The 26,738-nt window shown below is 36.5% G+C and overlaps 2 protein-coding genes across 3 annotated transcripts in view; both read left to right on the top strand.

Annotated features, from left to right (window-relative positions):
* LOC147907688 (uncharacterized) overlaps nt 1-18,639 on the top strand; it is a 70,207-nt gene extending 51,568 nt beyond the window's left edge. Inside the window, exons 2-4 of one of the 2 annotated variants that reach the window (XM_087411855.1) lie at nt 11,453-11,537; nt 11,618-11,692; nt 11,827-18,639. In XM_087411855.1, coding sequence (XP_087267981.1) covers nt 11,453-11,537; nt 11,618-11,692; nt 11,827-12,042 — 376 coding nt within the window. In that variant the 3' untranslated portion in view covers nt 12,043-18,639. Of the gene's footprint in view, nt 1-11,452; nt 11,538-11,617; nt 11,693-11,773 lie in introns of both variants that reach the window. The other variant, XM_087411856.1, reaches the window with a different exon arrangement.
* Nucleotides 1-26,738, top strand: part of LOC147907684 (uncharacterized) — a 130,253-nt gene that overhangs the window by 58,063 nt on the left and 45,452 nt on the right. The window lies entirely within an intron of this gene.

Below are 26,738 nucleotides of genomic sequence, written 5' to 3'. Positions count from 1 at the left end.
AGCCGACATCGAGCCCAGCCGATAAAATCCCGTTAAAGCAAACGATTGCAGCAATTCCAATGATTTGAATTCTACTACACTAAGTGTTCAAAGTTTTCGCCCCCAGCTGTCTGGCAATACACTATACGGTTATAAAATGCTTGTACAACTTGGCGAATCGTGTCTGCATCAATGGCAGTGATTTCATTTCTTATTCGTTGTTGGAGTTCTGCGAGGTTTGCTGGTTTCGTTTGATACACCTTATCTTTGAGGTAGCCCCACAAAAATAATCAAGTGGTGTAAGATCAGGGGATCTGGGTGGCCATTCTATAGCCTTTCATCATCAGAATAAGTATTCGCTCACGTTCGGTGAGAGGAGCCATGTTATCTTAAATGTAGGAAAAATCCACGACGTTGAAGGAAAAAGAAAATAACCACAAAAACAGCGATAAAGACGCTTGATTTCAAAATTACAGAGATGAACTACGACAAAACAGCTTTATCAGGGAAGAAAGTTACATAAAGTGTAAAATAATAATGACTCAATGACTTGAACTTTTGACTTCAAGTGTCTTTATCGGCATTCAAAGTCCGGAAATCCGAAGTCCGTTTTTGAACACCCTGTACATGGATAAATAAGATAGCATGCGGTGCCACAGACATTTTAAATATCACGGTAATACCGATTATTCGAGGTGCACATTTTGGAGGACAGATTCTACCAGCTAAAATGGCAAGGGATTCCTTGTGGATTGGCTCACACCGCTCCCGTCTCCGGCTCATCTTAGCCAAGGAAGGCAAGGGACCTGACCAGATTCCTCATACCCTCTCCATTCTCCCTCATTGTCTCCTTGACCAAATTTCCAAGGATTTGGACATAACACTTTTAAGAAAGAAGATATTACAGATAAAAATGGTAACACGATAAACTGGAAATTTATTGCGGAATTGGTCAAATTGCAAGAATATACGAATAAGTTTAGATTTATCAGCGGGATACGTAAAGTATATATACAAGCTCTTCTACGTGTTTTTGTTTTAATTGTGCATCTAATGTCTCGCACATAGCAATGTTTGAAGAGGCTCCGTCAAATATTATACTTACTACATCAATGGTGTATTTATGAAGTACATATAAAATATTACTTATTATCAGCTTTCTCACGACCATTTGACTTAATAAGATAATATGCAATCGGTACTTTAAAATGACTATATAAATTAGCATGAAAACAACAGCTTGAGTCACATGCGGTATGTTATTATTAATGTGCCTGTATCAATAAATCCATGCAAATCTTTTCCATTCCAATCAATATATCTTTTAATGTTCATTTCATCTAGAATTAAATTAAATATTAGCTTCTTGAGCATTGTTTTCTTGAGCAATTTGTATTTTATAGAGTACATTTTGTATTGCTTTGTCAGTTATTCCTGGATTACAATTAACACTTCGCATTCACTTTCTCAGAGTTGATGAATGGGGAAGACATTTTAAAAATGTTTTTCGAACATAGGAATATGCTGCTGGAGAATGAAAATGAAGCGATGCAAAAGTTTTCAGACTTCGTGGAAATTTTTTGTTCCGCTTTTTACTTAACATTATTTTTACTATCTCCGTTATAGGAGAGGACGTTAAGTTCTAGAAAAAAAATTAAAAAAAAATATTACAAAAAGTATTAAATAAAGCAAGGCGGATTCTAACCCATGAGGTTAGAGGGGAGCGCGGGGCGCGGGGAGTACTCGTAGACACACGACTCATAGACAGTGTGCGTGTGCGTGGTGATGGTGGTGTGTGTGTGTGTGTGTGTGTGTGTGTGTGTGTGTGTGTGTGTGTGTGTGTGTGTGTGTGTGTATTACTATTATGCTTTATGTATTATCTTAATTTGTACTTTGTGTATGTTTTTCTACATTTTTAAATATTTTCATGCACAGTGTTTTATTATTACATATATTGGGTATTATATTGTTGCGTCCTACAGACGCGATTTTTTTTTCCTCTTCGCCACGACTATGATTGGCGTCTACGAGACCCGAGCGGCGCCTTCTGATAACGGACTGACAGAATTAAAAAAGGGACCGGACAGGCGCCGCTAAAACTCGTAAATGTCAATCAACCTGGAAAGAATATTAATGTAGGCTCGAAAAGAGACAAGATTGCGAAGACATTATAAATGTACCGAAGTCACGCAATAGTAAAAATCTAGGCTTTATCATCCGAGACTGACTAACAATTTTATCTTAGAAAACAGGTGCCATATCGCACTTAAAAAACGTAAACGCATAGAATAACTTCCAGAAGCGTTATCTGAAACGATACTCGCAACTGACAATGATAGCAGTAATCATCTGCTTATCTAGTCATATTTTCCATGAAAATAACAGAATTCGTCATCCGTCTCGGAGCAATCTTGGCTTTTTAAGGAAAACCATAAATCACTTTCTCTTCTTCTCAAAACTACTCTATGTACTTTAGATCAAATACGATAAAACGTTATAAAAATCGTAAATCTCGCGTGACATTTACAACTAACTTTTGCATCCTAGACAAAGGGCTCAACACCCTTTTTTCGGGGTATAAATAGAGGTCCCGCGGAAGCACAGAGGGTCAGTACCAAATTTTGAAGCATCCGGTTCACTTCGAAAATCATTATAACTCGCGGTAACCACGCCAGTTGCGATTCCGTCCGAGTGTGAACTTATAATCAAATCGCAATTGAAGTTAACCATACGCCACGGCGACTGCCCTCCAGACGCTCTTCGCTGACGCCGGATCTCGTTGGCCACTCCCCTAAAACCTACTCAATATCTTGGGGACAGCTAATAAGTAAGTTGTAATTATTTACAGTCCACCCCGCGTTTCCCCACATGGAAAAACTCATTTATTGTGCATTAATTCACATACACGCGTTTCCAAAGAACGTACTCCAATTTTAACTCGTCAGTTCGAACTATCAAGAAACGCGGATGACTTCCCTATAACCGGAGGAGTAAGCGGAGCTCCCCAGGGCCACCCACAATCGCGCCGGCACAATCGACTGTCGAACAATCCACAGAAATTTACTCACCAACGCAACCGTTGGACCTCACTTCTTCTCCTGTTATCGACCTCGATATCCAAGAAATCCTTGGTTATTCCCCTCCTCCTCTTGAGGAACGATTTCCTCCCCTTCCTCCTCTCGAGCAACAATTCCTTCCCCCTCCTCCTCCCGAGCAATGATTCCCTCCCTCCTCCTCTCGAGGAACGATTTCCTCCCCCTCCTCCTCTCGAGCAACGATTCCCTCCTCCTCTCGAGGAACGCTTCCCTCCCCTTCCTCCTTACGGACAACGATTCCCATTCCCTCTTCCTCCTTCGGATCAACTCCCGCCCCTTCTATTTCGACTAAATTCCGAGCCGATCAGCAGGGATCGGATGTTCCGGTTCTATATGTCCCCCTCCCACGAAGGGGACAGATTAGTGACCGTGTATATCCCCGGAAATCCCGCACCTTACACCGTGTTTTTTAAACACCTCATCCCAATGTGGTCCTGCAATACGTTCCTCGCCGCCCGTACCCGCTAACCCTTTCTCATCCACACCTTTTAAGTCCCGGAATGTGGGTCAACGTCCGAAGGGACGCTATGACACCTGTTCCGCTGGACAGTGCGAACGTCCTACTATTCGGTCCTACTTTTTCGGTCAAGGAACTTAATCCCTTTGACGCGGGACTGGATCTCGTGCGATCTCAGGTATTCGAGGGAAGTGAATGCGAGAGGTGATATCAATAAAAGACAGGGGTATGCCTTAAGTTACATTTATTAATAAAATAATAAACAAAGGGTTTTGTACATTATAACTTCTCTTTACAAAAAAATACATACTATCTGTAACTTGTGAATGCGTATGTGTGTGTGTGTGTGTGTGTGCGCGCGCGCGCGCGCGCGCGTGTGTGTATGTGTGTGTGTGTGTGTGTGTGTGTGGTACATATACTGGTAACATATACTCGTGATGAAATTCGTACAAGCAGACTTTCGATATGTCGAGTATACACATACCCACATAAATCGGCTTGTTGAACTTCATCTCGAGTTTGCGCAGTTCAATGGCGATCAAATTTTCCGCAAAGACGCTACGGCTGTGGAAATTCGGTTTTGCGAGCATTGCCTCCACACCGTATCGTCCGTTCCATTTTGTTAATAATTTTACATCAATATGGTTGCGCACATTCTTCATAGTTTTACCGAATACTGCGTTGTTCATTAATCCATATAAATTTTTCTCGAAATCGTTTTTAGCGCGAGTTCTGAAATTTGTATTGAGTTCAATATAATCGCGAAGTCATGGAGATTGCGCGAATTAGTAGTACTCGATGAATCTTTGTTTCGTGACGAGTACATTGCTGCAGGTTGCGGTAGTGGATGACGTAACGCTGTTTGTACAGCGTCGCAGAAGTTTAGCCTTGCGCTTGCCGGGCGGTTTATCGCGCGTCAAACAGAACGGCAGGTCAGTGTGTTGGTCGTGTAGATATTGTGGATACTCGAGATCGACTTCGAGAATATAACCGGTGGGTGAATCCAGAGCGATCGCGCTCACGTCAAAGTTCGCAGCGTCTTCAACTCATTGAAATTCAGCGTATGGCAATGGTTGACACATCGCCCATCCGTATAAATTAACATCGTAGTATATTAAGTGTAACGACGGTTTCAATGAGCCATATGAACGCATATACTTGTTATTAGCCTGTACGTATCTGCTTGAACATTGATTAAGACCGCGCTCGATGAACATGATCATATCGATGTCAATGAGTAACTCAAATCTTATACGTATGTTTTAGCATCGCGTCCCATAAACCAGGCAATGTATAGTAATGCGTGAAATCGAGACCGTAACTCGCGACACAACTTTCGCGAAAATTTTCGAAAATGTCGGCCAATAACAAGACATCGGTTTTCAAGTACAGACAAGAAAGTACAGATGTGACTGTACTCGCCGAGCGTTTGAATGGAATGGTTCGCTTCTGGACGTTCGCGGCGTGAGCGTAATCGCTCTCGGATACTGTATCGCCCGTTAATGAACTGAAAAATGATTCGCGTGGTAAGCGCGTCTCCTGCAATTTTTCGACGCAGTCAACGTATTCGTACGGAAGGAAACCTTTACGAGTCAGTAATTTAAATTCTTCATCATCCGATAGTGTTGAAAATTTCGAACGTACGATTTTTAATTTATCTCTGCTTAGAAACGACGCCAATTTATCGAGGCTTGCATTTAGAAATTTGAAAGAATCGATGAACCGTAATTTTATGCATTTTCGCGAGTCTGCTCTCTCGGCGGTATCTTGAACATGTTTAGTGAACAAAATATATTTTTCTTATCGGTACACATCTACGTGTCTTTCATTTTTTATTCTCGCAAAATATCCAACATTCGTTGTGTGGATCTTACACGTATAAACATGTTGACATGTTTCTCCTTCTTTTCACTGGTGAGTCGCAGAGGAAGGGCCTGTTTATTCTCGATGCCGTACACGTTGATCGACACCGTTCATCCGTCCAATCGTTCAACCGTTCGAATATAGAAATGTCTTTTAAAGTCATTGGAAATTCAATGTGAGATTCAATACTGTCATATAATGCGGATACGATGATTCCTGATCCGTATACTTTTCAGCTGGGTACAGCGCGATGACCACTGACCACGCGAAGCACGCATTGTCGTACGCACACTAATCACCGCTCGTTTCATCGCTATTTCCCACGGCACTTTGATATGACATCTTGCGCGCATGAGATTTAATTTGTTCACATTGATAGTCAAATTCAATATATGTGACAATGCCTATCCGCTGTTGCGTTCCTGAAACTCTTCGAGCGATGCTAGAATAGGTTCGATGACGTGCTGCTCGTACCACTCGCGCAAATCAGTGTATCGATATATCTCGCTGTTCTTTGTAATTATGCTCTTATTAGCACGTTTATCCTTCGTCGCTAACTCATTGTTGAACGATGTTCACTTTTATACTACCGTACTTTTTGCAGCATCTCGCACACGCTCGAGCACTATTTCTCTAGCATCTTTCAAAAATCACCGCGGCTCAATGTGATTAGAGCACCTGTCAATATACGGCTTTCAAACGCGGCGTCGATCTCTCGCCAGACGAGATCTTTCGTCGCAACTCGCGTACTCGCCACTCGCGTACTAACATGCACGAAACGTTGCTCCAATTAGAATTTTGCACCCGCGAGTCGCGATCCTCGCCACCACGGATTGTCTATGTCCAATGGCGAGACGCGGACGCTTAGACGAAGTTCTTCGAGTCGCTTGATGCACTCATCGCATCGTTGTAGCCATGCGAAACACTCCACCAGAGTAGCGACCTGGCCGCACTGTTCCAGCAGTTCGCGTTTTACTTGCTCGTGGCTTTTTTTTTACAGTCTTTAGATCACATCATACTCTTCCACGGAGCACTTTCACGATTCGTTCACACACGTTGTAGCATCGTGACGTATCTAGAATGTCATAACGTTCTAATATCTTTTCATTATGTTTGTTTGCGAAAGTGCACTGTTCACACTCAGAGCATTGATTGTCGCATCTATCGAAAAACAGTTTTAGCAAGATCGCGATCACAAAACTTCATCCATATATTGTCAATAATCAGCAGTTCGACGCACTTTTCATTACCCGCGGAATCTTATTGCATATGCACCAACCTTGGCTCTTATCTGCGATTTTTTTCGCCCAATAATAATCAACCTTTATTACATTTTTATTCCACAATATCTCTTTTCATACTCATCGTCCTCGTAACATTTGTTTCTTAACCGTGGGTACACTTTCTGTCGCGCAAGTAAATACCAGTCAGAAACGGGTTCTCTAATAACTATTCCATGTTTCTCATCACGTATACCTAATTCTCTATCGCGTAGGAATTGCACCGGCGAAATTCGCACACTTATGTCTCTTTTTTGTAAATTATCGAGAACATATAGCATCATCTGTATTACAGTCTTTTCACATATTTTCCAGTGTTTTTTTTTTTCAATGTGTGCAGTGTGAGCACTTGCACGGAAATATAGTGTACGTTGGCACTCTGTAATTCGTGCAAGACCGACCGCTTAGCGCGTCAATATATCCGCGCTTCCTTACAATACATTACAAGATATATTCCCACAAAATCGGTGTCAGCCAAACGGATTATGCATGCTGCACATACAGTTAAAGCATCACTCGTTGTATAGTAGCACTGGATCATGCAGTGTTTAGTACGGCCGTTTAGTGCACGGATTTCTGGAGATGGCACAAATTTCTCTGCTTAATCCGTATCGTGTTCGCTCAAATAACCAGCATCGTCTGATAACACTTCTTCGTCGGAATCTTGGTCCATTATTTCTTCAAAATCCATTTCTTCGAGCACTTCGAACATTTCGTCTCTATTTGTGAATTGTTCCGGATCCACTCGACTTTCGAATATACTCGACTACGTTGGCTATGTTCTCAACGTTCGTATGATGGTTAGCCATACTTTTTCTATTATTCTTATTGTCAATAATCGAAGCGACCAATTCGTTCGTATTTCAGGTTACCAACTGTGGTGTCGAGCACTTATGATTTGTTTCGTTACGTCCAGTGGACTCCAAGATTTCTCCGTTTCATAAAAATTTCGGCAAAAAAATAGTCGTTAGTACAAAGCGCGAACACAAACCTCGAGCGTTAACGGTCACCCATCGGCGAGTGACAATATTCAAGAAACGTATCATTAGAAAATCTTTCCAACGATATTAAAAATATAAGCAAAAACATAGATCCTCAGAATCGCCAGATCCACAGCAATAAAATTTATGACAAAGGTTACAAACCATGTAGAGAAAATCCTATTTATACACGATCGATTCAGTAAATACAAAATCTAAATATGGATCCTGTATAGATAAAGACTAATATTTCCAAAAAGAAGCAAGTGTAAAACCAAGACGTTTTCTCATCAACAATAAGAAGTTGGTAAAATAAATAAGGGATCACAAAGCGTAGCTTTTTAGATTGTTGATCATAAAATTTAAAAATAAACTTTCTAGACGAGAGAACGCATATTCAAGTAATAAAAAAAAAATCGATGACAAAAAAAAAGGGTACGTTCGTCTTGGAGTACTCGCTTTTGTGCGAATATCCTGTCTCCCACATTTACTGTAGAAGAGTTATGTTTTTTGTTTAGCAGCCGAAAACATCGGCGCTTCTCTTAACGCGTGATAACATGTCGACCGATCTGATAGTGTATACAAACATTATACAGGGTGTCCGAAAAGTATGGAAACGGTCTAATATCTCGAGAAATACTCATCGAATCAAAAAAGTAAAAATACGTATTCAATGGTTCCAAAAGAGCTATCTTGTGACACCTAACACAACCCCCCACCCCCACCCGCTGGGGGTGATAGAGGGGGTAACTTAAAAATTTTAAATGGGAACCAATTTTTATTGCAGATTTATGTTCTTCAGAAAAAGTTACGTAAAGTTTACCTATCATTATAATTATTTTTGTGGACAGATGGCGCTGTAATCAGCGAAATTAAAAAATTACTCTAAAAAGTTTTAAAAATCTCGCGAAAAACTCAACGAATCAAAAAAGTAAAAATACACGTATTCAATGGTTCCAAAAGAGCTATCTTGTGACACCTAACATAACCCCCCACCCCCACCCGCTGGGGGTGATAGAGGGGGTAACTTAAAAATTTTAAATGGGAACCCCCAATTTTTATTGCAGATTTCTCTTCTTCAGAAAAAGTTACCTATTGAATTTTACCTATTGAAGTGTATGTAACTAACATTATGTAACTAACATACATATGTATAAGCGGAAGATCGAGCAGAATGCTATCATACTGCGTTTATCTTATGACAATAATCTTTTTTACATTTAACACATACTTTGTATTTACATTTCTTCTAATTTTGTAATAATTTTTATGTTTTTCACTATTTGCTTAACATTTCTTCCAGTTTTTAAAATTCTGTATTCGCTCCCCCGTTGTAATTGTGCATACAAAGTTTTTGACAGAAAAAAGAAAGAATCGAAATCCTTATTCTACGAGGATGTGGTGATAAAAAAAGATCATACGAACAAGTCGCCCACCAATTTCATGGTACCCATCCAGATCGTCAATCCATTCCTAAATCAACTGTTTGTAACACTGTTTTTCGGGTTCAGGATACTGACTGTCAAAGATTGACCAAAATCAGCCACGAACAAAGACAACAGTTTAGCGGTCTGTGTAAGTGTCGTTGAGGATGTGTATTCTGCAGTTAGAAAGATTGCACAACAAGTTGGTATCGGCAAATCGTCCGTCCATGAAGTATCAAAAGAAAAAATTTCCATCCTTACAAGATAAAATATGTGCAAGAACTTTGGGAAAACAACTTCAATCGCAGATTAGAATTTTGAGGAAATGATGGTGCGGTGTGACGAAAATGAGTTATTCCTTTTTTAGATATGCGCTTCCGATGAAGCTGCGTTTCAGCTGGGTGGAGAAGTTAACAGATACAACATACGATATTGGTCAGACAAAAATCATCATTGTGAGGGATAGCCAAACAAAACATGAATAGAAAATTAATGTGTGAGTTAGAATTTTGAGCAACCAAGTCGTTGGGTCTTTCTTCATTGAAGATAATTTCACAGCTGAGGAGTACATTAATTTATTGAATAACCAGATTATACTGCCAATCCGAAATATTGCTGGTACATACATACATTTCATGTCTTGTTTGAACAGGATGTAGCCCCGTGTCATTTCGGTTTGATTATGCGCTCTATTGTACAACATTTTCCCCGGGCGTTGAATTGATAGGAGGGGTTCGACTGAGTGGCTACCAAGTTCACTTGATTTAAATCCTCTGGACAATTGTTTCCGGGCCTTTTTGAAGAACAAAGTATTAAAAACAAGGCCATCAGACATCGATGCGTTAAAAGAAAAATAATTCAATGTTGTAACAACACGAGAACCAAAAAGCAAAAGGTTGTGCCTATTAACTTCTCCACTCAACTGAAACGTAGCTTCATCAGAGAAGCATATCCAGAAAGGAAATAACTCATTTTCGTCACAACGTCTCATCATTTCCTCATAAAATTCTAATCTCCGATCGAAGTCATCTTCCGAAACTATACTTGTACATATTTTATCTTATATGGATGGAACTTATTTGCTTTTAATATTTGATGGACAGACGAATTACCGATACCAGTTTGTTGCGCAATCTTTCTCACTGAAGTATGGACGTCCTCAACGACACTTGCACATACCTCTAAACTGTTGTCTTCGTTCGTGGCCGTTTTTGGTCTTCCCGATTTTGGTCGATCATTAACAGAGCCAGTATCTTGAAACCGAGAAACAGTCTTACAAACAGTTGATTTGCAAATGGGTAGACGATCAGGATGGGTATCATTAAATTGGCAGACGACTTGTTCGTATGTTCTTTTTTTATCGCCGCATCCTCGCAGAATGATTTCGATCCTTTCTTTTTGTGTCAAAAACTTTGTATGCACAATTACAACGGGGGAGCGAATACAGAATTTTAAAAACTGGAAGAAATGTTAAGCAAATAGTGAAAAACATAAAAATTATTACAAAATTAGAAGAAATGTAAATACAAAGTATGTGTTAAATGTAAAAAAGATTATTGTCATAAGATAAATGCAGTATGATAGCATTCTGCTCGATCTTCCGCTTATACATATGTATGTACATAATGTTCGTTATACACTTCAATAGGTAAAATTCAATAGGTAACTTTTTCTGAAGAAGAGAAATCTGCAATAAAAATTGGGGGTTCCCATTTAAAATTTTTAAGTTACCCCCTCTATCACCCCCAGCGGGTGGGGGTGGGGGGTTGTGTTAGGTGTCACAAGATAGCTCTTTTGGAACCATTGAATACGTGTATTTTTACTTTTTTGATTCGATGAGTATTTCTCGAGATATTAGACCGTTTCCATACTTTTCGGACACCCTGTATATAGCTTTTTTTCATTCAATCGTAAATATTAATTATGAGCGATAAGACATGGATTGAGTAAAAGAATATATACGTCGAAAATTGATCGAGCGCAAGGGGTACTGTTCCTTGTCAGGTCTGCCAAGTCCACTACCATCGAAGGAAAAAGCGAGATATTGGGATTATCCTGATGAAACAGCATCAAAATCGCCAATGTGTTGCTCATTATTAACGTCATCAATATCATCAAAATATAAATCATAAGATATCGCATTTAGAGTGACTAATACTAATGCATTTTATTTTCTGCCGAAAAAGCGAAAAACAAATTTTTCGTTCTCTTTTTCCAGAAAGCGATATTCGAGCGACCGATCGCATTCGAACGCTGTCGATTTACCATTAACGCTAAATAGTAGAATACTTTTGCACGTTTTTTAAGTGATTGAGTGATAGTGAAAGTGATAATATTGTGATGTAAAAAAAAAATTTCGTCAACTTTTTTCCAGGATATTTTTTATAACAATAACAACAACGGCAATGAGTAATTTACGGGATTTAATTGAGATCCGTTACGACTATCCCATTGAAGGAGTAAGTTTTTTCTTTTCATTTGTATCAAATATTTTAATGAATTTGTGCTTCTAACGTCTTTTTACTTTTCTTTTTTCCAGTACCTTATGGTCGATAACGAGCCGCAGGTCAGGCTACAGTTGCGAAACCAGATGGAGATACAAATCATCCCCTCAGTAAGTATAATAAATAAATTTATTTTCTAATTCACTTTTTATAATACTTCTTTTAAATTCACTTTGTAATCCATTTTTCAGGATGTATCTCGTTATTATATTCAAATAAGAGGGTTTATAAATATCATTGGCAGATGGTACGAGCTGACAGACAGCAGGAAGAACAAGTGGACATATGGGAGGAAGGTGACTTGTTCCTAGCTGAACTGTTCGGCCTCCGATCGTACGAGCCCGATCTGGAGCCGGAAGATTGGAATTATAAGTATCATCACTTTTTGTTTTACAGAAATGATGGCGTCTCAACACTATATATTTTTAAAATTTTTAATTTTAATTTTTTTTTTAATTAAATTTTTTTTATTTTTTATTTCATTAAAAAAAATTTTTTTAAATTAAAATTTTTTATTTTTTATTATAATAAAGTATTTTATGTGAAAAAATATATGTAAATTATATTACTTGGATTTCGCATCTATTTGTTTTCTTTTTTCCTTCTTATTTCCGCGCTGCTAAATTACGCGCGTTGACAGCATCTTCGCACTCGACGGTATTGTCACGACCGTATTAAGCATTCTCTTTTTAAATCATTAAATAAAAACGTATGATAAAATATTTTTGCGTGCAAGAAGATAATGAGAGTGATAACGCGGCGGGAAAGATGATGAAACATAAGAGAAAGAGAGATGGTAGGTATATGCGGTAAGTGTATGCAAGCCTTTGTTACCGATGCATTTTTGGGGAGAGTGGCGGGTTACGACAAAAAATAAGGACCGGGGTCCTATGTTTATGTAATATCAATAGTGCCGGGATCTTCCCCCGCCTTCCTCGCGTCTACGAGTATCTCCTCTAGCCCCATGGGTTAGAATCCGCCTTGCTTTATTATTAGTACTTAAAAAAGTATTAAAATGAAATCCGTAACCTTTTTACACGGATGTTAGTATGTAATTAATAAATGTATATTTTGCAATTGTAGGAAGTTTTCTTTGCGCTTATTGCATTAGATATTTAGATCTAGAGAAATAGTCTTATTTTAACAAAGAGAATTTCTAACAATTACAGATTTTCTATCAATATAAATTATTACACATATATTTTATATATACATATATCACTTTGTATATATTTCTTTTTTTGGAAACTATTGACAGAGTTGCAATCAGGGTTAAAAAAAACGGGCTTTTTTTAAAAAAACTCAACTGGGTTTTATTGGGGTTTTTTGGGTTTTTTTAAATAAAATTGATTATTAAATAAATTTGATATTTTTTTCACGTAATATCTAGTTTACGTTGTATTTATTATTATTTAATTATATATTCAAATAAAATTAACTATAAATAAATTTTGTAAAAATATTATAGTAATAAATTTTTCAAATGTAAAAAAAACTTCTATATAATGAAAACTCAACAAATAGAAAATAAGAAATGTCCATAATAGTTGAAGCTGGATCTTTTAATGCTTAAATAATTCAATATGAATTTGTATATACTATACAACATATATGTACATGCATATATCATACTTGTGGTCATATATATGAACTGCACGCTGAAATTTTATCAGACTCAAAAATGCAGCTAAGCTACCGAAATAAATATCTATAATTAAATTTTAATGCTCAATAGGCATCTATTAAGCTCTTAATATGCTGGAAATCAATAAATAAATTTATTTATTGTGAAAAATATTACCTCGGCTAGGAGTTATACTCGGATCTCTAACATTCCATACGAGATTTTAAATTTCTAAACTACCGAGATTTTTATAGTGAAGATAAAGAAAGAAATAATGACACTACGTATAAAAAATTATATTAACATTATTTAGATAATTTAATATTTAAGATTAAAAACAAAATTTTTAAAAAATGTTTTATTATGATGTTCACCATTCGGGTTTATCTTCTCGAAGATATCTGTATATTTGGATTAATATCGTCGCTTTTTCCGTTCCAAGCTTATTCCGAATAGGTGTTCAAATAAATCCATAAAAAATCGAAAAAATTCTTTCGAGTCCCGCGCCGCTTGATGGGCATGAATGAAGTTTTTTAAAGAAATCGCAAAATCCCGTAGGTAATTATTCTTTTTCATAGTTTTTAGATCCATTAATTGCCACCATCTCGCTGAAGAAAATTTCACAATTACATCTTCTGAAAACATGTTTGATGGAAAATATTCCTTATCCTGAAAATACATAGAAACAGATAATATTCTAGCTGATTTTTCTTTAACCAGTCTTTTGCTTGTAATTCTTGGTCAGAATTTAATCTTGAAATCGATTGTTCTTGAATCGATTTCTCTTGAAATCGATTGTTAATGTCATCACGATAATTTGAAAGCTCCGAAGATTTTATCAAGTTCATCCAAATTTCCACAGCTTTTGCAATTGACGTAATATCACTTTGTAACAAATCCAGGGAATTTCCAACAATTATTAGTTGGTTTAGCAAATTTTTAGCCTCTACATATAAATCTTTATTTGATAAAATGTTACTGATTCCTGAATCGATGGACTGCTCCATACGAATTTCATTATACTTGTGGAAGTTTTCTACGAATGTACGAACACACTCTTTTTGAGAATTCCACCGTGTGTCATTTGATATTTGTGGCATCATGCTATTTTTATTGATCAACCAACCATGAGGTTGGTGATAATTTCTGAAATATTTCTGCACTTCTACAATATGTTTTATAATATTTTTCAGAGTGACGACCGATTCCAATAGATTTAAAAAATGAGCAGAGCAGCCGTGTGTTAAAATATGCGGATAATCATTTTCAATTAATTTGCGCAATGTCTTTATTTTATTTTCAATTTTATCTGAACAAATAGCAAATACGTCAACCTTATATTTTTCTTTTATTTCCTTAATCAAAATATATGCCAATTCACGGCATATTTCCATTGTTTTTTTCTCTGATCCACAATTCACGACATGAAACAAATACGATTGCATACCAGTATGTATACTGTGTGCGATTACAGGATCATTTCGCACGCTGGAACCAGCTATCTAGCAAAAGAGTTATGCAAGTTATATTTGCACTCTTCAAATCGTTGACAATATTTTCGTCAACTTCTTCTTCTTTTGGACCCAGCAGAGTCAAGACAGTTATCACAAAGTTTTTGATTCTTATTTAATACTGAATATTATATAACCACATACATAGTATAATGAATTTAATTGCACATTATCTAATTGGAATGAAATGATTTCAGGTTCAAGGTGTATTACAGGCATTTCATATTGTTTATTGACTTTATTTTTTTTAGAGGGCGTTCTATAATATCAGCTAATAAGGCACCAGTATCTAGGTCATAATTAGTGTTAGGGAGAGGACCTCGGTGTTCTCGTTGCGTTATGTGCTATTTTCTCTTCGTCAGAGACTTGTGTCTCGTGCCTTGTGGCCTGTCGATCCGTGTCGCTTGCCTTGTGGCCATACCCGAAGTAATTCGGCAGTGCGTAATAAAAGAGGCAATTTACCTTATGTGAAAATACTTTAATGTCTCTCATGTTTTACACTCGCGTCGTATATTATAAAGATAAAAAGGAAAACGGTTTGCGCACCAGTCATGCACGTGCTCATGGTAAGAAAGTCGCACACAAAAACTTCGAGAAAAACCTGTGAGAAGCGCGGCGGTTTACATGCAGGCAGCATAGTCGCGCGCATGCCCTCCCCTTCGGACCCCATCAGCGACACGGCACAATCACGCCGCAAAGCCAATGGGTTGGCTCGCTGAGCCACACACACACTGATAAGCGCCAACAACTAATATTTCATAAATCTTAGTGCTAGAAATGTGTTATTACAATTGTTAATTGTTTAAACTTATTGCTATCGGAAAAAATGTTGGGTGGTAGTGATGCTACAGATGTCACAACTGATTCTTTTTCAAGTTGAATTCTTTTAACAAATAGCTCCATCCATTTTAAGAAAGCTTTAACAGTTATTCGATCACTTTCTTCAACTGCAAAAATACTTCTTGAAGGAGCATCCTTCTTCAAAATTGCATCTATTTAATGATAAACAAATAGAAGTAGAATAAAAATATTCCCAGCAGTATCTATGCTTAATAAAACTATGATATTTCTTCCTCTCTTTACTGATTTTATTCACTTTGTTTTTTTTTTCATTTTTGTGAAATAACTTTGATAATATTATCGTGAACAATAGATATATCAATTTCATCACAGTTATGAATCTTATTAGAAAAAAAGTTACATTTCATAAGAAGTTCTGAATATTTATTAAAAAAGCAATTCACTTGATATCTATTAAATCCTAGCGCTTTTGAAAGGCTTGTGGGCTCCGGACTTCTTAGAGAAAGTGCTTCTTCGATAACGTGAAATCATAATAAAACCGTTTATTTACAGTCTTGTTTTCTTCGTTAAATTGATGTGGTAATTTTAGATGGCCAACTAAATCGTAAGAAAATTTCAAAAATTCACTCCTACTTAAGGGCATGAACTTGTTATCCAAATCTTTTATGTAAGAAAGTAATTGAAAGTGTTTCTAATTCTTTATCGAAAGTTATTTTTAATCTACCCATTTGAGGAGTAAAAGTTACAGCTTCACCGATTCATAATGCCCTATATTGATCTCTTAATGTAGTTTTAGGAATATGGAAAGTTTCAGCGGCTTGTCTTTGTGTCAGTAACTTGTTTTACAGCCTCCTTCATATCCTCCTCAGTCCAGTTTCCTCTTTTTTTCATTTTTCTGAAATAGAAAGATAAAACTTAAATGAACATATTTTATTTTAATTTTAATTGCTAATAGATAAATCCTTACACTGTAACGTCATTCGCATAAATTGCTGTTAAAATTTAACTTCAACAATTTCCTTGATATCAATACGAGGAAAATGGAATGCAAAGAACATGAAGGAGGAGTAAAATAACAAACTGATAAAAAAATAATACAAAGACAAGCTAATGCTATTTACACGTTTTAAGTCTTATTTACTGGTGGTGCTGTTATATTCTGAGATTAGAGAAAAAATTTTATGATTCAATTTTCTTTTATTAGCAGTTTATTAACAGTTTTATGCCAATTCGACAACTGCGTTCAAGAAATTATAAAGAACTTGTCAAAATAGATTTTGGCATATAAATGCTTTATCTGACATCTCTGAAAAAGATGATGACTATACATATATACTATATATGTATACATACGTACGTGATTTTTCGAATGTTACAGTCAAGGGTTAATAACTTTACTTACAAGTTGGTCGGTACTACGCAATAGTAAGTTGGTCGATGCTATAGGAAAAACAGCACGAAATATTTTTGTATCTTGCGCTGTTGATAAAGAAAATGATTATATTAATACTATTTTCTTATAGCTAATAGACTAGATAGCTAAATATAGTGTATACAATACAACAAAATTATTTAATTATCTGAGAAACAAGAAATTAGCTCTGAAAAATAACTTTTGTTGCACTTATTAGACATGTCAATAAAAGCTGCCCCAATCTTTCCTATGAAGTAATGATACGCATGATCGCGGATTATGATATATAAAACAATAGGACATTCTCTCATGTACAGCTCATCTAATGGGATAAGTGAAAATAAGCTTTGGTCGATATTAGAAGCTGGTCGTTACTACAGAACTTTCTCTTATTTTACATATGATTCATGTTGATTTTCCACCTGATTCGCGGAGAATTAAATATTGAAGGTAACTTAAGAAACATGTCACACACGTTTAAAACAATATTAAAATAATCGAAAAATCACATCGTAAATTATAATAAATAAATAATAGAAGGGCTACGAGCTTAGCTAAAAGTTTGCTAACAATTCAATTTAATCTTTAAAAAATAATAATAAACTATAAAACGTTTTCAATTCATTATAGGGTCATTCTCAATGTGAACAAAATAATTACAGTATAATTATGTTAAAAATGGTTTCCATCTGTTTTTTACAATTATTTCTTACGCATCGTGTTGATCAGTCGGTATGCGATGCAGGTTTGTCGATTTTTTTACAATATTTATGGTGTTTCCTTAACGTTTATGAATTTTTATATTAGCTTGTTATATTTTCTTCTTAATTTCCATTGTACTGAATTGTAGTGTGTAATTTCTAACAGTAATAATAGAGAGAAACATTAAATTTTGATTGAACATTGAATTATATTTACATTCTTTCTTTTCTGCACATAAACTATCCGATTCATTATAGTTTTCTTGCCCAAAAGAATTTTCATTAAAATTTTCTTGAACATAACATTCATGCTGGGAAATGTGATCAAGCGTTATAATATCATTATAATTTAAACTGCATTTTCTACTCAAATTTTATAAAAAGATTTGATATAATCTATGAACACGCGCAATTCGCCAATGACCATGAACAAATTTCTTAGATACAGTACTACAAATATTATAATATTGATTGAAGTTGGTAGTCATGATAAGCGACACATGTGTTCGACTCTGCTCTACAGCTGTGTTGACTTGTGTTGTGTTGTGTCCTTGTTGGAAGGCGCTTGTGTCGACACTGTGTCACACTGTGCCATTTGTGTCTGTGTTGAAATATATATATATATATATATATATATATATATATATAAATAATACTTTTTGCTATCCCGGACGCATACATTTGCTTATCTTTTTTGATGCTCTAGAAATAATTATTTCACATATAAGCCTTTTAAATCTTTAGATAAATAATATTTCCATTAACAGGGATTTTTCTTTAATTAATAATACGTTATCAAAAAATGTTTGACCTATTTTCTTAAGTACATACATTTAGTTGCTTTTTCCTTACAAATTGCACAATACTATCATTTCTTTATTATTATGTTTACAGTATAACATCTTACAGTACACATTTTTGTTATTACAATGAAACATTTCATTTTGACAAACAAAACCTTATAAATTTTTACAAATAAAACCTTATAAATTTTTACAAACAAAAACCTTATAAAATCTATTCGTCTCTATCTTGATACTTTTCTGAACTTCCAATATCCCTAAGAACTTTTTTATCACACTGTAAAAGATACTAATAGAATTCCTCGCATATCATTTCAAAATTATATTTTGTCTTTATAATATCTGATACAGTTTCTAGCAGCTTATTCCTTTCTGGACTCCATTGAGCTTGTAACAACGAGAATATTCTTTCTACATTTGCGTTATGAGCTGACAAACAGAAAAAATATTGTGCTATTTTTTTCAGCTCGTTACACTTCTTTCCATCTTCTGACTTTTCAAAAAAATGACACCACAACTTATTGCAATTGCTGACACTTTTAATACAAACATCTTTTATAAATTTTTGAAAGCAAAGAAATTCATTAAATAATTTTTCATCATTAATCTTTATGTTAAAAATATAAATAAAAAACATAAAAATTCTACTGTTGATAAAAAAATTCTACCTCTGACCATTGTAATGATTTTTCTGATTAACATCCATCCAATCAAAAACATTCAATTCTTCCAGAAGTGCAATCCACGATTCTAAGTAATTTTTCATTGTGACATGAAAATTATGAACTTCTGCGATGAATTCTTCAGTACTTTGTCCAATATTTGCAATTTTATTCAGAATTTCTTTAACTTTTAATGGCATGAATTTCTGATTAATTCGCTCATTCAAATTAAGAACAATTTCCTTTAAAATTTTTCTTACTTTGATAATAAAATTGTCAACTCTTTCCAGTTTTTCAATATTCGTATGCATTATGTTCATAGTTGAATGTATTACAAACAAAAAAGCTTCACTGAAAGTGTTCTCAAAAAATTTTTTTAACACTTTTGGTGGATTATCTATATTTAAGAAATAGTGGTTCAAATTTTAATAACCGTTTAACAGCGGGATATAAACTTAACCATCTCGTCTTTGAGTAATATAAAAGTTTAAAGTATTCGATTTCAGATTGTTGGCACAAATCTTTCAAAGCTTCTGTTCTTACAGTACAAATATTGCAAAATAATTGAAAATTTTCATTACAATAGATTCTATATCAATAGAAAAATTATCACAGCCTTTATGAACTGTATTGTTAATAATATGCGCTGGACAACCAATGCCAATTATTTCTTTATGAAGCCTACTTTTTAATTTAGCGTAAACATTATTTTTTTCTATTCTGTTTTTACCATCAAAATTTGTGTTACAATTATCGCCACTAAAAGCAACACATTTAGACGACAATAAATGTTTTTCCAATTCACTTTGAATTACATCAGTAATTGTATCAGAAGTTTCGTTAGTTATTTCTAATATTTCTAGAATTTTTATTGTAATACTTTTATTATGAACATTCGTAATATTGAATAAGTATAGGTAGTAATTTTATTGATCCATGATTACTGGTATCGCATGAAACACTTACAAAAGACATTTCTTCAATTTTATGTTTCGCTAGTGGAGATAATACATTTTTAATTATTGCAGTGGCTTTAGTTCTATTACAAGTAGCAGTTTTGGTAATATGAGAATCTTGAAATAATAATTTATTCAAATTCATAGTGCAGTCAAGAGATATGAATGACATATGATGATATATTGTGTGATATGCAATAGCTCCTTTAATTTTTTGATTTTTGGATGATTTTGAAAAAAAAGTATCAATTTTTGAAGTGTCAACTTGATTTTCATTGCTTGTGCTTTTTTGTATTCAAATGTTCCTTAATATCGTACGTGCCTTTATTTGCGATTGAAAAATTTGATGAACATAAGGCACTACTTCACAATGTGAACATCCGCATTTCAAAAATGGATATTTTGTTTGTAATTGTGTATTAAATTTACATTTTCTCTTTGGCATCTTGTCACTTCTGAAATAAAAGTTACGCAAAATAAGTAAATTATAAAATTATATTTATTACCTTTTTTAATTAAAATTCGTACGAACCAATGTAAACTATTTTGCATAAGTAGGTATAAATACGTCGCAATGCTGTGAAACCGAAATCTGAAGTGTTTGAAAGAGAACTGTGACAATGTAAATAAGAAAACCTAATCAAAATATGCGCGGCGACTCGGCGTTTATTTCGGCAATGAGCTGTGCGCCGACACGCAGAAATACTAGACGCCGATAACAGACGATTGTAGCATGCTAAATGCCACACCAATGCGATGTTTGTCGCGCCGGTCGCGCGCGACACGCGATATCCAATGAACGTACAGCTTTATCGATGTTCTCATTCTAAAGTTATACGCTCATTTGAATATCGTGTGTCGTGTGCGACGAACATCGCGCTGGTGTGCAGCTGGCATTACACTATATGCGGATAAATTTTATTACTCAATCTGCAGGACTGCCAATCTTTAATGTCAACACTACACTCACACGCCAAAGTTTTTTTTCGCTATCCAGTCAAAAAATATTTTCTTTTTATATAAAATCCCGGACTCTCATGATTATCCTGGATGCCTTTCGAAAACCCCTCCGGACGTCCCCGGACGTCATAAAAAAGAGGACGGTGTCCAGAGAAAAGAGGACGGATAGCAAACCTACGTATGGGTGATTTATGTAAGTAAGCATTATTGGTTATCTCTTAAATTGTTGTCGTATCAAAAAGTTATTTATGACGCAGTTTCATGTACTTGAGGGGAGTATATTTTGATCACAATGTTATTTTTCTAAGCGAATGCGTCAAAAGAAAATATGAAAGTCATTTTTACTTTTTTTACAAATGCGATTAAACGAATTTCGTTAAATAATGTGTGATTATATTCTAATTATTCTGCATATAAAAGTAAAGCTAAATATATCAAAAAATCAAAACAGATTACGAAATATTTTATATTGAAACATTTAATATCTGGTACATTGGAATGTGTTCAAGATCATGAGATTCACCGCATTATTTTCTCGCAATAAAATTCGATAAATTTTTCTTTGTGCGTATAACAGGGACTTCGAGAAAGTTTAAGAAGAATGATAATCTTTAACGGCGTTTTTTCTATTTAGTTGTAGAAAAAAGTCCATGTTATACACACAATATTTGATTCTCTTAACGGCCGCTCAAGTCTACCGACAACTGGAGAGCAATCGTGTCTAGCAAGCGAAATAACTCGCGCTCTGCCTCTAATCACTCTCTCTCTCTCTCTCTCTGATTGTCGATTGCGCATGCTTAATGCAATTCTTTTCAAAATATGAACTGGCAATAACTATGGGCGCCGAGGTGAAAATTTGATTTTGCCGAAATTTCATTGGTAATTGACTGAGAAATGCTTTGTTTGACTGCATCTTTAAATTCGTTCTGATCGCGACGAATACATTTCTCAATTCGTTGTTAAATCTGAGAGAAAACTTTTAGTATAATGCCGAGAAAACCTTTAGTATAATACCGAGAAAATCTTTAGTATAATGCCGAGAAAATCGTTTCATAAAACGTGAAACCGCTTCTCATGTAAAGCTACTGAAAAAGTTTTCCATTTTGAGCGTGTTTCTAAAACTCTATTTGTAAACTTAATTGTATATGAACCTTTTGTGAATTAAAATTGAGTTTTATTTAAATTATAAGAAGAATTAAAATTGTTTTTCCTTTTTTGTGTTGCAACATTAGTGTCTATTAATCGTACTTGAATCGTTTCTTCGTGTGCTCTCGAACATCTTTTACTTTGAGCCGAATTCTTCCGCCGATTTCAACAACTGCCATTTCGGAAGTGCCTCTATCACATTTAGTTGCTGTGACTGAAAAAATACGATTGAGTAAGCATCCATCTGCCTTGCTGACCACCCAAAGCGAAGTATCAAACCTGAAAAGAAAATAGGCGCTGAAAACATCACCTCCACGCTGTCGAGACCTGCATTAATCTTCTCGAGAAAGGGCGAAGTGCGAGTCGCAACACGAGTTCATTCGAGCACAATACATAAAGAATCGTTTGATAAGAATGAATACAATACATCTAGATTTTTCGACTCGATTGAAAATACGTGCAACAGCGAAGCTTGCTGAACGATTATGTCGAAAAATTCGAAGTCATTACACCAAATTCTTTTACGAAGAAACAGAATAATAAACTCTCTCATTAAAAACGTTGCTTCGTCTGAAAATTCGGCCTTTCTCAGGCGCATTCAAAGAATGGTCTTCGTTTCGCGATACTTTCCCATTCATCGTTAGACACAATTCGTCGATTTCGAATGTTGAAAACCATCATTTAAAGTATTGTCTGTAAGAATCCACTGAAAAATTAATACGTCCGTTATCAATAACCGGAGATAATTATTCGCGTGCTTGGGTACTGCTACATAAATATTATGAAAATAAGAGAGAATTAAAGCGCTTCAACTTTTCCACATTTAACACTAGTGAAGAAAAAGTGAAGAGCTTCGATACTACCGAAGAGCTCAGCCGTGTTTACAACGCAATTACCAACGTTATGAACGACTAAGAGGAAGATTTAGGAAGATCAGTAAATTCACACGACTTCGACCTCTTCAACATTCTCATTGTGGAACTTTTCGATCTATAGATTCTTTTCGAATGGGAGTCATATTCGAGTAACTCAACTAATCTATCAGATCACGAAATGAACTTCTTAACGAAACGAACTCATACTCAACGCTGCAAAACCAAGATTAAACAAGATTAACAAGATTCTCCGGGGACTTGCTGCAAACCGTGAAATTGTACCACACGAAATGCACTGCCGATTCGTCACAATGCATTCTATGCAAAGGCAAACATAACATGATGTGTGAGAACTTCAAGTCGAAATCCATCCGACCGCAAGATCATCATTGAGATACATCGATTATGCTTGAATTGTCGCATTCGGTTTCGAAGTGCCAGTCAGTGAAAACATACACGTTGCTTCATGAAACATACATTCCGCTGAAACTTGTCGAAGTCAGCGCAGTGTCCGCTGTACGTCACAACGAGGATTACAAGGCGATCCTTCCCTCCAACCGCTAGAGTATCTGTCGCCGATTGCCATGAAAGCCAGCACATCGTTTGAATTCTGATTGACCAAGACTCGGAGGTATCCTTAACTTCAGAGGCACTGATATAGCGACTGTATTTGTCTTGATTCTGATTGCGATCTTCATGCATGCACCAGGTAGGTTTAGTAGAAGCAAGACTCTCAATCTGACGTCCTTAGTAGATAGCACAAAATTCAACGCTGTCGCCTTCATTTTTCCGCACCCTCATTTAAGGCGCCAACATGAAGAGCAAACAGAAGTAGCCTCATATTAAGGACTTTTCACTGACAGAACCATACAGGATTTATGGTCAACAATTCAGTGGATCTTTTCGGAGGAGAAATATGTCCGCTCATATTCCACGAGAATCTCCATAAGGGAGATTCACGAACTCTGATCACTCAGAAAACACTCCTTGGATGGATTTTCTCCGATAGCTGCGATGAAATATCAGAGAAAATATCGCGCAGCTCACTTCAATGTACAGCAGACCATGAGCTAGTCACTCTCGTGCAACGTTTGGAGCAGGAGAAGGAAATCTCCGCTCCTGTTATTTTCAAGCGATAAATTGTGCAAGATTAAGACTTCTTCGCGCAAATCCACAAACGCACAGCCGATAGATGGTACATGGTGCGTTTGCCATTCGTCTCGCCGCCGCTAACCCTCGCTGAAACTTACAAATCAGCAGAATGTCTCTTAATTTTTATGGAGTTCCGATGTGATCAGGGTCCCCAGTTCTGGCAATTCTATCATCTATGTGCTTTCCTACAAGGATATGAAAACTTAAGTCACATGGAACTGGCGCAAAACTTATCAAGATGTTAAACACAAGATGTTACTTACGAAGTGATCTAAGAGTCCAGTATCATAACGAAACTGCGAATGGAAATTTTCAATGGATCGCAGCGTACCATGTCCGATGAGTCACTTAATTTTAATCTGTTGATCGGCACCAATCTATTGCCACTTTTCTCAAATGTACTAATGTTGTACCGTTATGTCCTTATGTTGGATGTCAAGAAAATGTGTCTGCAAATTTGCGTCTTTCCGGAGGATCAAGATTATTCTTTGGCGGCACTGGTCTCTCCGGTTAGAAGAATCCAGAATATAAATTAACGACAGTTACTTACGTGCCTAGCGTGCGCGCCATTTCTAACTATCCGTCAACTCGCTGACGATGAAGATCGATTCCCACAAATTTCCGCCGCATTACGCCACGATTGTTAAGTCGTTGACGAGCATATTTTGTCAGACGCGATCACGTTACAAATTGAACTTTACCGGTTCTGTATGATGGGCGGGTTTTCATTGTGGAAATGGACCGTAAACTATCATGAAATTTTTGCTGGCATTCCGTCGGAACACTGCTTCATTAACACTGATTCATTCACATGGGAGCATGAAGATCATGTCACACTGATACTCAGCCGAAGATGCGCTTTCGCCTTCAAAATCCACGCCTGCACTATCGCGGAATATACCAATAGGCATTTTCTCGGAAACAGAACGATTCTTTGATTCGCTTGGATGATTGACTCCAATCACAATTCAAGTAAAAGTTCTTATTCAGTCAGCCTGACTGCGACAACAGGAATGCGTGTTTGACAACTGACGTCCAGTGGCAAATATTCTTCGACGAATTTCTGCAACTCCAACGCCTCCGTATTGGCCGCTGGCTGGTGACAAAAACTTTCATCTGGAATTGCACGCCGTCGCTGTCCGTGTGAGAGATGCCGACATGGTTTATTCTTCGCATCATCAAAGATGGCATCACAATCCGCCTGCTTATGGCAAAAAGCAAAGTTGCGTCAATTAAACCGATTTCACTGCCGCTATTGGAACTTTGCGTCGTTTTTTTATTAACTAACTTAATTGTTTATTCATCGTTTTGAGTTTGCATAGCGCCTGTTACCTTATGGTCTGACCCCAAGGTCATCCTCCATTGGATTCAAGGTCACGCTTTCCGATGAAAAACATACATGGTAAATAGAGTAGTTGTAGATCTAAGAGTTTCTTCCGGAAGCACGATGGTGTCACGTTCCGGAAAGAGAGAACCCAGCTGTTTGCGCCTGCAGAGGCATTGCAACGAATAACTTCATTAATCATATCCTCTGGTGGATCGATCCAGCCTGACTTTAAGAACTCTTACTCTATAAGAACGTTAAGTAGTGGCTAAACGAGAGTGATGAGATTTCCACAAACGATCTGCCTGAAAATAGAATACGCACATAGCAGCCGTCTAAGATGTTAGTGAACCTGAACTACTTGTCAGATTCTCTTCACTACACCGGCTTCTGAGAATCACCTCCTGATCTCCGCTGACGTCATCATCGAAATCAACCCGACTCAGAACAAAAGGAGCCATCATTAAGCTTCGATAAGCTCGATGAAACTCTTAATCAGTTTTATGTGATGCAAGTCTTGCATTACCCAATCGAGGTCGCTGCCACTACGGACAGCCACACGCTTCCCAGACAGAGTCAGCTAAGAAAGCTGAACATTGACAGATTACTTCAGATCGGCAGCTGCCTTAGACATATAGCACTCTTTAAGCGACACCTACTGATCGTACATCCAAGGCTCACTTGCCTACTAGTATCACCGCACTCTCCATGGAGGAGTTCAACTGACTTTAGGAAAGCTTCGGCTTCGATTTTGAATTCCATGAAGCCGAGCCGTAATCAAGCAGTGGCTGCATCGATGCGTGACATGCACGCAAGGTGGTCACGCCGCAGCTTCCCCGAGGAAGAGTAACCCCGACACGTTCCTTTCTTCAAACTAGTGTCAATTACGCTGGACCCATCTTCATTCGAATAAACAAAGGGCGAGAATATCATGCACACAAATCATTCATTGTCATTTTTGTGTGCCTCTGTTCCAAAGCCGTCCACATTGAAACCATTTCTGATTATACAACGGAGACATTCCTAGCCGGAGGCATTCCACCGTCGATTCACATCTCGTCGAGGCCGATATTGTCTGGGGCTATACTGTTTGGATATCTTTTCGGATTGCGGCACGAACTTCATGGGAATCGACAAGCAGCTAAGGGAGTTTTTTCGGGCCTCATCGTTCGATGGTAGTCACATCACCCAGGCAGCATCCATAGAGGAAATTAGATGACATTCTAA

The sequence above is a fragment of the Acromyrmex echinatior genome, chromosome 12, assembly GCF_024713525.1.
Source record: "Acromyrmex echinatior isolate Ae372 chromosome 12, ASM2471352v2, whole genome shotgun sequence".
Taxonomy (NCBI): Eukaryota; Metazoa; Arthropoda; class Insecta; order Hymenoptera; family Formicidae; genus Acromyrmex; species Acromyrmex echinatior.
The sequence above is the reverse complement of the archived record's forward strand: the minus strand, read 5'-3'. Positions and strand labels throughout refer to the sequence as shown.